At 38.7% G+C, this 19152-nt stretch overlaps 1 protein-coding gene across 1 annotated transcript; it reads left to right on the plus strand.

Moving 5' to 3' along the window:
• Window positions 1-1752: 1752 nt before the first annotated feature.
• On the plus strand, window positions 1753-16203 carry LOC116406735. The gene is made up of 6 exons (XM_031891494.1): window positions 1753-1878; window positions 6378-6644; window positions 10595-10915; window positions 12287-12346; window positions 14762-14875; window positions 15749-16203. Exons 1-6 carry the CDS (start codon window positions 1812-1814, stop codon window positions 15982-15984), a joined length of 1065 nt encoding a protein of 354 aa, XP_031747354.1. The 5' UTR covers window positions 1753-1811; the 3' UTR covers window positions 15985-16203.
• The last annotated feature ends 2949 nt before the right edge of the window (window positions 16204-19152 follow it).

A 19152-nucleotide genomic window follows, 5' to 3' on the forward strand; every position in this document is an offset into this window, starting at 1 on the left:
GGAGGCTTTCCTTGAGCCGGGTTGGAGCTGCAGAGTGCCATTGAGCCCTATGGGAGACTTTCCTTGGGCCGGGTTGGAGCTGCAGAGTGCCATTGAGCCCTATGGGAGACTTTCCTTGGGCCGGGTTGGAGCTGCAGAGTGCCATTGAGCCCTATGGGAGGCTTTCCTTGAGCCGGGTTGGAGCTGCAGAGTGCCTTTCAAGAATAAAAACCCACCATGTAAAAGAAGAAAAAAATCATAAAGGCGCTATCTATGGATGACATCTTCTAGATCAGCAGTTCTCAATCTGTGGGTCGGGACCCCTTTGGGGGTCGCCTAAGACCATCGGAAAACACATATTTCCTAATTCCTAAAGCGAAATAATTTTACGTTGCATTTTTATGCTGCAGTAGGTGCTGGGAGTTGAACTTAAATAAAAGCAGGGTGCAACCTTAGGGGGCACTAGACACATACGGTATATACTCGAGTATAAGCCTAGTTTTTCAGCACCCAAAATGTGCTGAAAAAGTCACCCTCGGCTTATACTCGAGTTGGGCACCATGGGTCCCTCCAGACTAGAACCCTCTCTCCTTTGTGTGCAAATTAGGCCACCCGCAACCAGACCCCCCAGTGCCCTGGCCTAGGCTCCCACTAGCAATACTTATTTCCCCTTACATGTCCTCCGGGACTGGGCCTGCTGCCAGTTTGCCAATGTGCAATGAGCGTGGGGTAGAACTCATATTGTTTTTGTTGACCCTCTTCTCCACTTACAGAGCTAGTTTACTGTTTTTCTTTGAAATAAATATTGAAAAACATATACCCCACTGATACCTCAATTAATGTAATGTTATAGGTATTTATTTTGATTATTAAAACTTAGCAGTAGCTGCTGCATTTCCCACCCTAGGCTTATACTCGACTCAATAAGTTTTTCCAGTTTTCTTAGGTACCTCGGCTTATATTCGGATCGGCTTATACTCGAGTATATACGGTACCTGTTCTATCTGCCTACCCTTAGTTTGGACCCTGGCTGAGGGACCGCAGGTATACAACAAGAAAAGTTCACCCAGCACACCCTTCCCTCCTCCAACAATTCTTACTCGGTACACAGCCGGCACTCCCAGCGCAGTCCAGTCTTTATTAGCAAACACAATTGTGCAATAAGCATATTTAACCTTTAAACAATCTGTAAAAGCCATTTCAAAGTGTACAAAAGTATAATTTTATAATAACACTTCTCAATATATCAGAGCAATGTCCATAAGTGAAAACTTCATGAAAAAAGACATCATTCCAAAATATTAATCTGCAAAAGAGTTATAAAAAACTCCAGTGTGCCAGTATTTTTCACATGGGGGTCTCATTACTCCAAACTCACCCAATCGCCACTCTTCACTACATCTTGCGTGGGGGTGGGTGGGGGAGGCTTGCCATGGGTGCAGTAGGAATATGGCCACCAGTGTCTTGCTCTGCCCATCTTGTCCTCCGGATGCCATCTTGCCCTACTGTTACCAATATCTGCCATTGCTGCCACTAGAAATCCTGCATGGGGGCTCTGTTCTGTTGCCTCTTGAAAAGTATTACTTTCTGCCCAAAACGGGAGAAATATTATGGAAACAATCACCACTATCATAGGTGGGATAGAGATAATAAAGGTAGATGACAGACAGACAGATAAGATTATGTGTATTTTGATATATACTCGGCATACAGTAATTGCCTGGGTGGAACTGGTTACACCCCGCACAGATATACATTTATATCACGTCATATCACTTTTTGCATTTAGTTTTCCCTTGGGGCAGGGATGCTAGGAGCCAGTGCTGTCTGCCATGTACCCCCGGATCACTGTGTCACTGCTGTGCCTCCTCCTTGTGTCTGAGACCCCCATTGCTCCAGGTGGGTATCACTGCTTGGCTGGGAGCATCTGGATGAGGGTGTGGGAGAAGAGGTGGGAGGGCTGGTATGCCTTGGGCTACACACTGGCAACAAGCTAACAAGGTTTATGGAAGTCGATAGGAACATGGGCAGATTTTCAATAAGGCTAGGGAAGGCTGAGCCTCCCCAAACCTGCTTGGCACCTTAAAAAAAAACAAAAAAAAAAAAAACAACCTCACTCCTTGGAAATCTCCTTTCTTTTTGTGGATTCTCCAATCAAAGCACAGTTTTCTTGACAGACAGTAAAATTGACCAATCAAGGCACAGATGGAGACAGGGGCTGGGGAGATATTACAGACTGAAGGCAGCACAGAAATGAAGATTGAAAAGAAGAATCTGCAGCTGTAACTTTACCTGAGAACCAACTCTCAATCTACCAATAAACACTCACTAAAAAAAGAAAGAAAGCAAGTGAGATTTGCTGAGAAACTAGGTATCTATTTATCAGGACCTGCTCAGCTCCTACCAGGGTTGTAGTCAGGACCAAGCAAGAAGTGTGAATGCAAGGAAACAACGTTGTGGCCCTGGGCACCACCATTTTTAAGTAGCAACAAATGCAATGGCACTCAGAGCTGCAAACGGGACAAGCCCTTTCAATCAAACTTTATTGCGGAGGAGCTACACCACCATCTTTAATCCAAATATGAAGCAGAGTGCTCCTAACCAGAGCACTCCTGACAGTACCACCATCACCAGGTTTCTGTGGAAATTGTTTGAAAAACGTCCATATTAATCGAAGAGCATGAACATCTGAATGCTACAGTATACCCAGGAACATTTCTCAGGGTTTAACCATTTCCACTTTATGGGAAACTGTCAATTTCTGGAGAGTCCAGAATGTTCTCAACCTCATATCCTTGTTGACCATCCACCATCACAGGGGTGGAAGGAGATTGTCTAGAGGAGAAATGCTTGCAGGTTGGACAGTCAGTGGATTGATAGAATCTCCAGAATAGTGCCCCCCTGATGGCGGCCCTGCACACAAAGCACTCAAGGCTGGAGCTAACCTTTGCTTCGTTATAATTTACCACTTAAAACCTATACCATTTGTGGTTTTAAAAGGCATGTAAAATGGGAGCAAATAAGAGGAAATTTACAAATGCAACAGACAAGGAACAAGCACCTAGTGGGCGTAGGATTTAAAAAAATTAAACTTGCACCTCGACCCATGGGCGTTTCCTTGATTGGTTTAAGTGAAAGTGAAAGCCAGTTACATACGGTATGGTGCCCACAACCAGGACATTTCTATCATTTGCAGAAATGACAAGCCAGGGATATGTCATGGGGTTTCTGTGCTTTTGGATCGTTACAACAAAATCTGGTATGAAAGGCTTTGTATATTACATCTTCTGAATGGGATGGTTTGTTATATACACTGGTAAATTCAATTCAGAGGCATGAACTGGATTCTGTATGATTTCCATGATCTATGGAGGCTGCTCTGCTCTTGCAGTTGGATACTGAATGGCGGATCACTTACTGGCAACTGGTACAAGTCACTTTTATGGGTAGAAAAGCCAGTATTTCTCATATTTACGGCACAAGGTGTAATTTTATATCCGATGATATTTGTGTTTCCATTTAGATCGTTATTGCAAGTACATTTTGAGAAAGTCAGCATGCTCGGGCTGGGAGTGGCAGCCTGGAAAGTACCTGAGCACACTTTATGTGTTTGAATTCTTTACTTCCCGGCAAAGTGGCTTAGCACTGCCTGCTGCTGGGGATCTGAGTTCTGCATCTACATAGGAACTATCTGCATGCATTGTTATGTTCTCTATATGTGATATGTCTCTTTAATGGGACATGTCCGTATCATAGGGGAATTAGATTGTAAGCTCCACTGGAGCAGGACTCAAGAGTTGAAGAAGCTCTGAAAAGCGCTGAGTAAATTGTCACTGCTATAGGATTATAGGATTATGATAAACAGGCCCAGATTAGTGGAGAGGCCACAAAGGCCTGGGCCTAGGGCGGCACAAATTTGGGGGCGGCATGCCGCCCCGCCACACCAACATTTTGCTCCCATACGGACCTCTCCCCACTGCTCCGTATGCGAGTTTTAACTTCCACAAGCTCGTGGGAGTGGGGGGGGGGTGGGGGAGGAGGAGTGGCGATGACTGGGGCGGCCTAGGGGCCGGATAAGAAATCCGACGCTGATGATAAAATTCAAGAATTCAAAATTTTGCATAAAAACATTACAATATATATTATTTTAGGCACTACAGGGCAGGGACCTCTTTGATTCTTAACTTGTTGCAATTATATTGTTGTATTTATTTTTTATCATAGTTTGTACTTATGTATTATTGTAATAACCCTGTTTGTTGTATTCATTTATTGTTCTGCTGTACAGCGCTGCGTACATAAATAGCCCCTTGTAAATAAAGATATACATACATTTTACATTGTTAAATGGGCTTATTCTTTTTTTAATTTGGGGAATTTGTATTTTGCCAATGACTATACTGGAATCCCCATTAGTCTCCTTATTACCATGGTGCCTTCAAACTACATACTGTGTATTCTATGGAACCAATTTATTTCCTGCTATGCATGGCAGTTTCCAATTCCCTGTAGGCAGAAGCATGATCGTACAGGTAACAGTGCACAAATGAAAGGCCTATTATACTTTTTTATCTGACTACAGTATCATTATTATTATTCCCAATGATGATTGGCACCTACACTTTGTAAATGAGGCCCAGTGATACCAAGTACAAGTTTAAGCAGGTCTGTGCCTGTGTTTCATTCATAACTAAAGAAATACCATTTATATATTAATAGATGGCTGCTCTGTTCTTGTAGTGAATATTGAATGACTTAAGGGGTTACAAGGCAAAAACAAGGAAATATATCTAGAAAGTTACATGACAGATTGGTAACTATCTACCTGTACAGGGCAAAATGTGAAACTATAAATAAAGTGCCATTTTACTTCCTAAACCCAATAAACACAAACGCATTAGCAGTCAAGTGGCTCCTCTTTGCCTAAAAGCCTAACAGGCTGCAGCTAGGGGAGTGGTTTGTTTGGCCCGTGCTCACTGGGATCAGGAAGTAAAATGTGGCTTTATTTTCAGTCTGTTTAGTGCAAGAAATAATAAAAACCATACATATTTCCCAAAATAAAACAGTAGGCAAAAATAGCGTTCTAAAAATTGGCGAAGCTATGGAAAATTCATGAAACAGCAGAAAACTTTTTTGCTGCACGCGACTTTTTTAACATGACCGCGTCTTTTTTATGTGACCACGCCCTTTTTGTGCCTATTTTGCTGTGACCATGCCTTTTTTTTACACCACTGTGCCCTTTTTTGACATGACTTCACCTTTTTTACGTGACCACACCCTTTTTTGTGCCTATTTTGCTGTGACAATGCCCCTTTTTTGACGTGACCATGCCTTTTTGACGTGACCATACCCTTTTTGTGCCTATTTTGCTGTGACCATGCCTTTTTTATTCCGCTGTGCCCTTTTTTTTTTACATGCCCGCGCCTTTCTGTACATGGCCACGCCCTTTTTGTGCCTATTTTGCTGTGACGATGCCCTTTTTTTGACGTGACCATATCCTTTTTGTGCCTATTTTGCTGTGACCATGCATTTTTCATCAGACCACGCCCTTTCTTGACATGACCACGCTCTTTTTTTTCATGACCATGCCCTTTTTGTGCTTATTTTGCTGTGACAATGCCCCTTATTTGACGTGACCATGCCTTTTTGACGTGACCATACCCTTTTTGTGCCTATTTTGCTGTGACCATGCCTTTTTTATACGGCTGTGCCCTTTTTTTTTACATGCCCGCGCCTTTCTGTACATGGCCACGCCCTTTTTGTGCCTATTTTGCTGTGACGATGCCCTTTTTTTGACGTGACCATACTCTTTTTGTGCCTATTTTGCTGTGACCATGCCTTTTTTATACGGCTGTGCCCTTTTTTTGACGTGACCGCGCATTTTTGTACATGGCCACGCCCTTTTTTGTGCCTATTTTGCTGTGACGATGCCCCTTATTTGACGTGACCATGCCTTCTTTACATGACCACACCCTTTTTAGTGTCTCTTTTGCAGTGACCATGCCTTTTTTATGCAACCGCGCCCTTTTTTGACGCAACCTTTTTTGATCCAAACGCAAATTTGAGCGGCAAAATTTCTCTGATGTTTAACAAAACAATTCGCCAATGGCGAAATGGGGAAATTCGCTGCAAATGCATGCCTGGTGAAAAAATTTGTTCATCACTACTATCTATTGATTGAACCCATATTAAACAGGGGAGTTTAAGGGTGTTTAATGTCTTGTAGCCAGTATAATACTTGAGCGGCTCGATCAACTGCAATTGTGAATAAAATGGCAGTGTAGCTGGTGCCTTGGTACCAAAGTCCAAAACTACTCCCTTATTCCCAAACAACAGGCACAGAGTAGCTGTAGTGTAAATGCATTTTCCTCACAATAATTATGATTTTTTCCTTCTAGAAGCAGATCATGATGCCCAGCTTAGTAGGAATATAAATAGCACTGCTGCACTGAAGGATTGTTCCAAGGTGGGTGCTAACATATCATGCCCCAATCAGAAGCCAGGGAGCCAAGGGGAATCAGTGGAAGGGGCAGAATACAGAAACAAGAGTTTCATTGACAAGAATCAAACTATAGTCACAGACCTAACAGATGACACCGGAGTGGACAGTAGACCTTGCTGGTATACAAAGACACAGAAAAGAAAAAGATCATTTAATTCCGATGGTATGTATCAGCCTGGAAAAATTCACTTGTCTGTTCCTTATACAGTAAATAAGGGGGTGCTGAAAAGCTGAATGACCCCCATCTACATCTAGACACAGGTCTATGTGCCTCCTTTTCCCAATCTTCTTGAAACTCCCCAGTGCAGATATCACTCAACTGAAGGCATGCTCGACAGGTAGCCTGCGGCTATTCACACAATACCCCGTGCAGTGGCCAATTTCAGCCTTATTTTTGTTTGCCCACTGCATGGGGCATTGTAAATGACCCCTATGGTATTTTGACTTTTATTATTGTCTCCATATAGCCCCTTTGTTTATTCTTTGTTACCATATCTTCTCAGTCTTTTCAGCGGTGATCAGCATCTGTCATACAGAATGCTCGAGACTTGGGGTTTCTGGATAAGGGATCCTTCCGTAATTTGGATCTCCATAACTTAAGTCTGTTAAAAATTATTTAAGTATTGAATAAACCCAATAGGATTGTTTTACCCCCAGTAAGGGGTAATTATATCTTAGTTGGGATCAAGTACAGGTACTGTTTTATTATTACAGAGAAAAGGGAATCATTTAACCATGAAATAAACCCAATAGGGCTGTTCTGCCCCCAATAAGGGGTAATTATATCTTAGTTGGGATCAAGTACAGGTACTGTTTTATTATTACAGAGAAAAGGGAATCATTTAACCATTAAATAAACCCAATAGGGCTGTTCTGCCCCCAATAAGGGGTAATTATATCTTAGTTGGGATCAAGTACAGGTACTGTTTTATTATTACAGAGAAAAGGGAATCATTTAACCATGAAATAAACCCAATAGGGCTGTTCTGCCCCCAATAAGGGGTAATTATATCTTAGTTGGGATCAAGTACAGGTACTGTTTTATTATTACAGAGAAAAGGGAATCATTTAACCATGAAATAAACCCAATAGGGCTGTTCTGCCCCAATAAGGGGTAATTATATCTTAGTTGGGATCAAGTACAGGTACTGTTTTATTATTACAGAGAAAAGGGAATCATTTAACCAGTAAATAAACCCAATAGGTCTGTTCTGCCCCAATAAGGGGTAATTATATCTTAGTTGGGATCAAGTACAGGTACTGTTTTATTATTACAGAGAAAAGGGAATCATTTAACCATTAAATAAACCCAATAGGACTGTTCTGCCCCAATAAGGGGTAATTATATCTTAGTTGGGATCAAGTACAGGTACTGTTTTATTATTACAGAGAAAAGGGAATCATTTAACCATTAAATAAACCCAATAGGGCTGTTCTGCCCCAATAAGGGGTAATTATATCTTAGTTGGGATGAAGTACAGGTACTGTTTTATTATTTCAGAGAAAAAGGAATCATTTTTAAAAATGTAAATTATTTAATTAAAATATAGTCTATGGGAGATGGCCTTTCCGTAATTCTGAACTTTCTGAATAACTGGTTTCCGGATATAGGATCCCATACCTATACTTTGCTTACATTTATTGGATATATGTAATAAAAGACAGTACCCTAGTGCAGTAATCTATAGTATCAGCATGTACTGTAGCTTTTAATGATCACCTGCTTAAAAGCAAAACCCCTATTGGCTGCTATGTTTTTTCGCAACTGGGCAAACTTGTGTATTTTAATTTGAGTCTTTTAACTGAATGAGAAGCACTTCATGAGGATTTTTCTGCATGTCTATGTAAAATATTTTTGCAGTTCCTTCTGTTCTATAGTTCTGTTCTTCTGGTGATATCAAATAACAACTTACTCTACTTTGACTATGATAGATGATCCTTATTTTACTGTAATTTTGCATATCAGGAACCCACTGGGCACTTAGCATTAAAGTCACAAAGTTCAGTTATTTACAGTAATATAGAATAATTGAGAGTACCTTTTTTAGCATTGGCATGTCAGCAATACTACGTCTTCTTTGGGTTTTACGACCAATAATGCTTATATCATGGACAAAAGGAAAAGTATGTATTCATTTAACTAAACAGTGAAGTTCTTTCCTATGAGAATGCAGCAGAACACAACCCAGGCCACCTACTAGAAAAGCACATTTAAAGGGGAACTAAACCCTAAAAATGAATATGGCTTGAAATGCCATATTTTATATACTAAACTTGTAAAATCTTACTAACTGACTGCACTAATCAAAAGTTTCAGCATCTCTATAGTAATAATGATATAGGTCTACAGTTGTCACAGGAGCTCCTCATCTTGGATTCTGTTAGAAGTGTCAGTGACACTGCACATGCTCAGTGAGCTCTGGGCGGCTGTTGGGAAGCAGAGCTTAGGGGTTGTGGCAAAATATCAAGCAGAAAATAAGGCTGGTCTGTTATATAAACTGATGCTACAGGACTGATTATTACATTATGATGCTAATTGCACTGGTTTCAGAGCTGTCATGTTATGTAAATCTGAATTAAGTACAGCCTTATACTGTGCCATTTATATTGTATATATACAGTATAGTGATATTTATATTGTATATATACAGTATAGTGTGACATTTATATTGTATACAGTATAGTGTGCCATTTATATTGTATATATACAGTATAGTGTGACATTTATATTCTATATATACAGTATATTGTGCCATTTATATTGTATATATACAGTATAGTGTGCCATTTATATTCTATATATACAGTATAGTGTGACATTTATATTGTATATATACAGTATAGTGTGACATTTATATTCTATATATACAGGATAGTGTGACATTAATATTCTATATATACAGTATAGTGTGCCATTTATATTCTATATATACAGTATATTGTGCCATTTATATTGTATATATACAGTATAGTGTGACATTTATATTGTATATATACAGTATAGTGTGCCATTTATATTCTATATATACAGTATAGTGTGACATTTATATTGTATATATACAGTATAGTGTGACATTTATATTCTATATATACAGTATAGTGTGACATTTATATTGTATATATACAGTATAGTGTGACATTTATATTGTATATATACAGTATAGCGTGCCATTTATAGTGTATATATACAGTATAGTGTGCCATTTATTGTGTATATATACAGTATAGTGTGCCATTTATATTCTATATATACAGTATAGTGTGACGTTTATATTGTATATATACAGTATAGTGTGCCATTTATAGTGTATATATACAGTATAGTGTGACATTTATATTGTATATATACAGTATAGTGTGCCATTTATTGTGTATATATACAGTATAGTGTGACATTAATATTCTATATATACAGGATAGTGTGACATTAATATTCTACATATACAGTATAGTGTGACAGTTATATTGTATATATACAGTATAGTGTGACATTTATATTGTATATATACAGTATAGTGTGCCATTTATAGTGTATATATACAGTATAGTGTGCCATTTATAGTGTATATATACAGTATAGTGTGCCATTTATTGTGTATATATACAGTATAGTGTGCCATTTATATTGTATATATACAGTATAGTGTGCCATTTATTGTGTATATATACAGTATAGTGTGACATTAATATTCTATATATACAGGATAGTGTGACATTAATATTCTACATATACAGTATAGTGTGCCATTTATATTGTATATATACAGTATAGTGTGACAGTTATATTGTATATATACAGTATAGTGTGCCATTTATATTGTATATATACAGTATAGTGTGACATTTATAGTGTATATATACAGTATATAGTGAGTGGGCCCCTAAGCTCAGGTAAGTGCCAGCAGCACAGAGTATGGGCAGGGAATCAGCAGAAAAGAAGATGGGGGGCTACTGGGGCACCGATCTTCCCTGCTAAAGGGCTGTGGGTGCCTTGGGCTGGTACAGAACCCTAAAACATAATGTACAACCTTTGTAGCCTATGTCTTTAGTTAAGATTTAGTTCCCCATTAATATGAATCTTAAACAGTCTATTCTATTTCATTCCTTTCACAGATAAGTCTGGTGAAGATCGAATACTTACAGGATACATTAATGGTTCTGTTCTGATACCGCTGAATTTAACAAAAGGCATTCTTCAGAATACTGATATCACGTGGAAACAACAGGGAAACTACACTGTTATTTATATAGGAAAATGCAACAGCAGTTCCTGTAATGTATCACATGATCATTTCAAGGGGCGCATCAATATAAAAAATAACACTATAGAGATAAGTCACCTTAGAAAAAATGACTCTGGAGAATGGAAAATATGTAGCCGTTTTCAAAATACATCTGAAAAAGACCCGGAGAACTATCACCTTATTGTCCAGGGTATGTATCCAACTGAAAAACTAGACGTTCAGTACTAAAGGGGTTGTAAAGGCAAAAAAAAACCCCTCTTTTTCTGATTCCCTGCTTATATAGAAATCTATCTCGCTGGAAATGACTGGACTTAGAAAACGTTCAGAGCCATTGCATCTGTTTCACACTGAAACATTCTAGCAGATCTGCCCCCTCCCGGCTGCAATTACACTGGGATTATGGAGAAACACTATCCTATGCCCATGTAACGTGTGACCAAGACAATAAATTGTCTAATTAGTTGGTTTTACCCCCAATATTTCCATCTGTTCCTACAAAGATCTACCAGTTTCACACATCTCAGCCCATATACTGCAGCACCCCGGCAATACAGTATCAGGGTTGTTGTACAGCTTTGCTGATCCCAGGGATTTAAACCTGCTGGCTTTCCAATATACATCCATTACACATTTTTAGTGGTTCCTTTTAGTTATTTGTAAATTGAATTGCAATGGAAAGCAGTGTTTGTCTCTTTATGTATGGCTGGTTCTGACTTTGGTAGCAAAAATCAGATCTGCTCCAGCCAAGACTCCTTTTCCCACAATGCATTGCATGCTGCTTCATATTTCTGTTAATCAAAACAGAAAGAGATATATTCTGTTTTCAATAGCAGAAACAGGTAAGGGATCCATTATCCAGAAATATCCGAATTACAGAGAGTCTCCCATAGACTCAATTTAATCAAATAATTTAGATTTTTAATATTGATTTCCTTTTTCTCTGTAATAATAAAATAGTACCTGTACTTGATCCCAACTAAGATATAATTACCCCTTATTGGGGGCAGAACAGCCCTATTGGGTTTATTTAATGGTTAAATGATTCCCTTTTCTCTGTAATAATAAAACAGTACCTGTACTTGATCCCAACTAAGATATAATTACCCCTTATTGGGGGCAGAACAGCCCTATTGGGTTTATTTCATGGTTAAATGATTCCCTTTTCTCTGTAATAATAAAACAGTACCTGTAATTGATCCCAACTAAGATATAATTAATCCTTATTGGAGGCAAAACAATCCTGTTTGGTTTAATTAATGTTTAGTGATTTTTTTAGTAGACTTAAGGTATGAAGATCCAAATTATGGAAAAAACCCTTATCCCGAATACCCTTGGTCCCGAGCATTCTGGATAACGGGTCCTATACCTGTACAATTCATGTAATGAGTGTATGTTAAAAAGTAGCTTAGAATTCAAGTTTCTTTCATTTGTCCCATGTGGCTTTGGCCTAATGTCATATTGTAATATCTGCCTTCAAATCAAAGATAATAAACCAATTTAAAAGCGTTATATATTTCCCCAGTGTACATTCAATTACTGATATTTTATTCTCTCATTACAGAGCCTCCTATGGCCAAGTCTGCCGTGCAAGGGAATCCACATAAACACAGTAATGCCACAGGTCAGTTTCCCAGTGAAACAAACAGCATAATGATCATGGCCTGGAAGAAATGTGAAACAACAAATTGAAAATTTGACCGTGTACATGTGGGGTAACAGTAACATTCACCATACAATGTTCCCCAGACCATGACACTGGGACGAGCGCTCTTTTTATAATGTTATTCTTTACACACTGTACCGAAGTCTAATGTTTTGTTCCCCAGGTCCTTTCTCAAGGATAGTACAAGAGTGTTTCAACAAACACTAATGTGTAATGTGTGATAATCCAGTCAAACTGTTCCATTTGAATGCAATACAATAGTGCACATTAGTATAAAACATGATTTACAATATCACCAGTAGGTGTCGCCATTACACCCATCTTTATAAAACTCATAATAACTGTGTCCATTTTAAATACAATTCCGTTTTAGTGTAATACAACAACAGTGATCGTTACTATAAAACATTAGAAATAAATGTGCTGTACAATCTCACCAATAGATGTTGCCCTTGTGTCGGTCTTAAAAAGCTCATGTTAAACATCTAAGATCCTTAAATGACCATGCTGCAGTGACTGAAACTTTTTTTATTTATTTGCCAAAGACCTGTTGAGTGCAAAACTTGCTTATACATCTATATCGATCTATTTATCTATGTATCTATCTCTCATTCTGTCTAATATATAGTCTTACAATGGTGCTTTCATTATGTCATTTATCAGATGAATATTGTGTATTATAAAAAAATAATATACTCCTTGTTTTCAAATATAAAGATATTCCATGTCATCTAGGAGTTCCATGGCCATCAGCCACACATACCATTATAGAAGCACATAGAGTAACTGCTAATATCCTTATCATTTACAGTAGGGGGTACATTATCCCTTATAATACATGAGTGATACTCAGAGTTCCCTGTATAACTCAGCCTGCAGCCTTGTGCCTTTATATGGGCACAGAACCCCTCAGTGACTGCTAATATCCTTATCATTTACAGTAGGGGGTACATTATCCCTTATAATACATGAGTGAAACTCAGAGTTCCCTGTATAACTCAGCCTGCAGCCTTGTGCCTTTATATGGGCACAGAACCCCTCAGTGACTGCTAATATCCTTATCATTTACAGTAGGGGGTACATTATCCCTTATAATACATGAGTGATACTCAGAGTTCCCTGTATAACTCAGCCTGCAGCCTTGTGCCTTTATATGGGCACAGAACCCCTCAGTGACTGCTAATATCCTTATCATTTACAGTAGGGGGTACATTATCCCTTATAATACATGAGTGATACTCAGAGTTCCCTGTATAACTCAGCCTGCAGCCTTGTGCCTTTATATGGGCACAGAACCCCTCAGTGACTGCTAATATCCTTATCATTTACAGTAGGGGGTACATTATCCCTTATAATACATGAGTGATACTCAGAATTCCCTGTATAACTCAGCCTGCAGCCTTGTGCCTTTATAATATATGGTCACAGAATATATATATATATAGTTTCACAGACTGGAATATAGACAAAAATTTATTAAAGAATATTAAAGATTCACATAGTCCCCCAGGAAGCACCTGGAATGTATATGAAGAGTGGTGAGTGCCGATATAGTTATATAGATACATATATATGTACATAAATTAGTTATACATAGAGGACGTTGCATTTACATACATATAAATAGGAGGTACACAACAAAAATGAATGTGTAAAAATGTAAAGTTTGGCCTGTTCTCCCACCAAACACCATAGGCTTGTATCGGCAAAGTACAGCGACTTAGTAAAGGCAAGTAAATACAGTGTGGATAACTTTTAATATGTTATAGACTGGCAAATTCTAAGCAACTTTTCAATTGGTCTTCATTTTTTATCTTTTATCATTTTTGAATTATTTGCCCTCTCTCTTTTCAGCTTTCAAATGGGGGTCAGCAGCCAAAAAATGATTGCCCTGTGAGGCTACAATTTTATTGTTATTGCTACTTTGTATTACTTATCTTTCTATTTAGCCCCTCTACTATTTATATATCAGTCACTCTCTCAAACCACTCCCTAGTTACTAAGTACATTGAACCCTAGCAACCAGATAACTGCTGAATTTCCAAACGGGAGAGTTTTCGGAACAAAAAGTAAAATAATGAAAAAACTACCAGTAATAAAAAATGAAGACCAATTGCAAATTGTCTCAGAATAGCACTCTCTACATCATGATAAAAGTTAACTCAAAATTGAACAACCCCCTCCCAACCCCAATCCCTAGTGGAGCTCCTTTTTCTTTTATTTAGGTAGTATGACATGTAGGTGGGGGGAGTGGCTTAGTTGGCTGATACACTTGGGTGAGCTCCCTTGCATTTGCTGCCCTAGGCCCCTAATGTTTAATAATAATAAAATGATAAGCAAAACTGTCAAATATTTTTTTTTTTACACATTCAGGTGATGACACTTCATCGAACAAGCTTATCCCACTTTATGTTTTACTTCCAGTCGGCCTGCTTATTGTTATTGTTATTGTGATCATTGTTTGGGTTTTGAAGAAGAAGAAAAAAGGTAAAATTAACATGTACAACAATACTCGCTGTATTTTGTACAATAAATAATAGTCAATAAGGCCAGCGACAGTGCAGCAATGCAAAAGGCACTCACTGCCACCTACTGTATCAGGCTGCAGTACTGACTGGCGGCTCACTATTATTCCAGTGACACAACCAGTTGCTGGCTACGTGTAAGCGGGTCAGACATGAAGTAATCCTGCTTCAATGAAGTATGGTAATGTTACTATACCAACGTACACACATTTTGCAGTAATTCAAATTCTCCACAGCCATGGAGCACCTTTTAGCCCTCCCAGTACTTATGGCTCACAACTGCCTCCCCCACAAAGTTGCACCAGTCTCTCAGCCTCCATTGAATCGTGTGTACAACTTATAATATAGCCTCACAGCAGGGCTATCCAATGGAACACATCGGGGGTCCTACAGCAGCTTGACAGAGGCCCCCAATTTACTTTTCAAACATGTGCAATCCCTCTGTCACTGTATAGCCTAACCTACCTCCTTTTTTTCCTGGGACTAACCTAAACCTACAGTATTTCTAGTTAAGGCCACAGCTGCCATTGCTAATTTACCTACTTTCCTCTTATAAACTATAAGAGGACTAACCCGCACACCAACCGGCATCCACAGAGCCTTCCTAGAAGAAGCTCCTAATTTCTTGTCTCCTGGTCTTAATGGAGTCAAAACAGGCTTTTCCCCCCAACACCCACAACCAGCAAAGGGGAAACAATCCACAAAACTACTATTTGTGAAAAAAATACGCACTACTTGAACTTTCTAAATTACCCTCACTGTTCATAATGCCAACTACAGTTTTGTTATCTAAACATGTTTGAAGCCAAATTAATGCCATTCTTTTTTTTTTCAGGATTTTCAGTATGTTTTGCAAAGAGTCGGGGACAAACAGGAAATAACGAAGTGGAGCTCGAGGGAGTAAGCAAAAATATAAAGGGGTGGAGTTCTCACTCTATGCTAGCCAATGGCGTAACAACACTGGGCCTGGTCCCCCTGCAAAAAAATCTTCAAAGGGGCTCAGTGCAGACTGCAAGTTCATCCCACCCCCCAATCCGCCCATATACATACCCCGGCCATTGCAGGCAGTGAGTGCACAGCTTTTCAGTGGGTGGCTATAGAGCTGAACCCACAGTCCTGGCCCCACTTTTCCCTGAACCCCCCGTGTCCAAGGGGTCTGCTTTCTATATAGTTACACCACTGATGCCGATAATGTCATATAAATATATCTACATGGGCCATAAAATATCATGGAGGGTGACATCTGGCCCTCAGGTTCCCAGCTGGGCAGGTACTAAGGGATATGGCACACAGGGCATGTTTGGCTGCTTCCCCCACTTTTGTCCCTGGCATTCTCATTATTGAGTGATACGCTATGATACCGAGGAGACAGAATTTCCAAAAATACAGTCAAATGCTATGTCACATGTACTTTATTAAAAACATAAAATATACATTTTTAAAAGGAAGAAGTAAAAGAAAAAAGTACAGACTCATAACAAACACAAAACCTCAAAACCACAAAAAGAGAGACGATGAACTCTGTATAATGAAGCGCTCCTTTCCTTTCTGAATTGTGGTTGTCTCAGGAAAACATTAGTGATGTTTGTGCAGCGGGATAACTTAAAAAGCAAAACTGGAAAAATACAGGTATGGGATCTGTTGTCCAGAAATCTATTATGCAGGAAGTCACAAATTATGGAAAGGCCATCTCCCATAAATTCCATTATAAGTAAATAATTGCAAATTTTTAAAATGATCTCCTTTTTCTCTGTAATAATAAAACAGTACCTGTACTTGATCCCAACTAAGATATAATTACCCCTTACTGGGGGCAGAACAGCCCTATTGGGTTTATTTCATGGTTAAATGATTCCCTTTTCTCTGTAATAATAAAACAGTACCTGTACTTGATCCCAACTAAGATATAATTACCCCTTATTGGGGGCAGAACAGCCCTATTGGGTTTATTTCATGGTTAAATGATTCCTTTTTCTCTGTAATAATAAAACAGTACCTGTACTTGATCCCAACTAAGATATAATTACCCCTTATTGGGGGTAGAACAGACCTATTGGGTTTATTTAATGGTTAAATGATTCCCTTTTCTCTGTAATAATAAAACAGTACCTGTACTTGATCCCAACTAAGATATAATTACCCCTTATTGGGGGCAGAACAGCCCTATTGGGTTTATTTCATGGTTAAATGATTCCTTTTTCTCTGTAATAATAAAACAGTACCTGTACTTGATCCCAACTAAGATATAATTACCCCTTATTGGGGGTAGAACAGACCTATTGGGTTTATTTAATGGTTAAATGATTCCCTTTTCTCTGTAATAATAAAACAGTACCTGTACTTGATCCCAACTAAGATATAATTACCCCTTATTGGGGGCAGAACAGCCCTATTGGGTTTATTTCATGGTTAAATGATTCCCTTTTCTCTGTAATAATAAAACAGTACCTGTACTTGATCCCAACTAAGATATAATTACCCCTTATTGGGGGCAGAACAGCCCTATTGGGTTTATTTAATGGTTAAATGATTCCCTTTTCTCTGTAATAATAAAACAGTACCTGTACTTGATCCCAACTAAGATATAATTACCCCTTATTGGGGGCACAACAGCCCTATTGGGTTTATTTAATGGTTAAATGATTCCCTTTTCTCTGTAATAATAAAACAGTACCTGTACTTGATCCCAACTAAGATATAATTACCCCTTATTGGGGCAGAACAGCCCTATTGGGTTTATTTAATGGTTAAATGATTCCCTTTTCTCTGTAATAATAAAACAGTACCTGTACTTGATCCCAACTAAGATATAATTACCCCTTATTGGGGCAGAACAGCCCTATTGGGTTTATTTCATGGTTAAATGATTCCCTTTTCTCTGTAATAATAAAACAGTACCTGTACTTGATCCCAACTAAGATATAATTACCCCTTATTGGGGGCAGAACAGCCCTATTGGGTTTATTTTTTTTTTTTTCAATTTCTTTTATTGTGCAGGTATATCAGGAAAAATAGACATTGTTAATGTATTGTTACAATTCACCGTTGCATTGTTGTTATACATTTTTTCTTTTAAATTTTCCTTTTAACATTATTTGTATTTTTTTTTTTTTTCTTAGGGAAGAAGAAAGGGAAAAGGAACGTCTCAGAATCCACCTGTTGGGATCCAGGTAAAAGAGATATGGAAAGTGGGAGGGTAGTGAAGTAGTGGGAGGGGAAACAGGGAAAAAGTAAACATTTAACTTAATAAACTTATTGTAAAATTTGTACCATTTCTATGTCGACACCAGGTTTGTCATTTTGCTAATGATTGTTAAAAAGAAAGTGAGAGAAAGGGCTAGTTTCGTTGATCTTTCGAGAAAGGGGGGATATATATGGGGAAAAACCATTTTGCATAGGCCTCATCTTGTTTAGCTTACAGTTATGGAACTGCCGTCAGATGCGTTTTTGTTGTTATCTTTATCTTGGTAGGTGGTCCATGGACCCCAGGTTGTTTCATATTGGTCAAGCTTATTTTCCTCGCTGGCTGCCATTTTTTCCATTGTTGCTCTTGTATTGAGTCCTTGGATAATCTGATTTATGCAGAGCCGGCCCCCAGTTTTCCAGTGTTTTGCTATGTGCATTGTGGTTGTGTTGAATATGTGAAATAGTAGCTTTCTCCATGGATGAGACGTCCGTTCTGGTAGAAGTAGAGCTACTTCTGGTTTGTTTGGTAGTGGTTTTTCCAGGTCTGATGTTATTAATTTGAACAACAGCCTCCAAATTTCTGCTATCGGTGGGCAGTGCCACCACATGTGCAGTAAGGTGCCTGGGTGACCACATCCTCTCCAACACAGAGGGGAGTAGGTGTTTGTTATTTTGTTTATTTTAGCTGGGGTTAGATGCCATCTGTACAGTAGTTTTTTATAAGCTTCGAGGTGGTTAGTGCATCTTGTTGCTCCAGAAGTTGATTCTAGGATGGTGGTCCATTGTTCTGAGGTTAGGGTAATTTGTAGGTCTGTTTCCCATCTTTCCATGAATGCATGTTTGTGTTCTGTAGGCAGGTCCAGGAGAGCTCGGTAGCATGTGGATAGTATTCCTCTAGGACCATTTTGAGCGATTCTACATAGTCGTTCGATTTCGGTGAGTTGCCTTTTGTTTTTATAGTCTCGTGTGTGTTTGCTTAAGTAATTTGTAATCCTGAGATGGGTGAAGTATTCCTTGCTGGGGAGTTGGTACTTTTCTTGTAGTTGTTGAAAT

Source organism: Xenopus tropicalis, chromosome 8 (assembly GCF_000004195.4).
Source record: "Xenopus tropicalis strain Nigerian chromosome 8, UCB_Xtro_10.0, whole genome shotgun sequence".
NCBI lineage: Eukaryota > Metazoa > Chordata > Amphibia > Anura > Pipidae > Xenopus > Xenopus tropicalis.

Bases quoted from the DNA above. Each gene is read 5' to 3' on its own strand.
- LOC116406735 (XM_031891494.1), top strand. From the start codon at position 1,812: ATGTACCCCCGGATCACTGTGTCACTGCTGTGCCTCCTCCTTGTGTCT. The intron at 1,879-6,377 runs GTGGGTATCACT...TTTTCCTTCTAG, and splicing joins TGAGACCCCCATTGCTCCAG to AAGCAGATCATGATGCCCAG. The intron at 12,347-14,761 runs GTCAGTTTCCCA...TTACACATTCAG, and splicing joins TAAACACAGTAATGCCACAG to GTGATGACACTTCATCGAAC.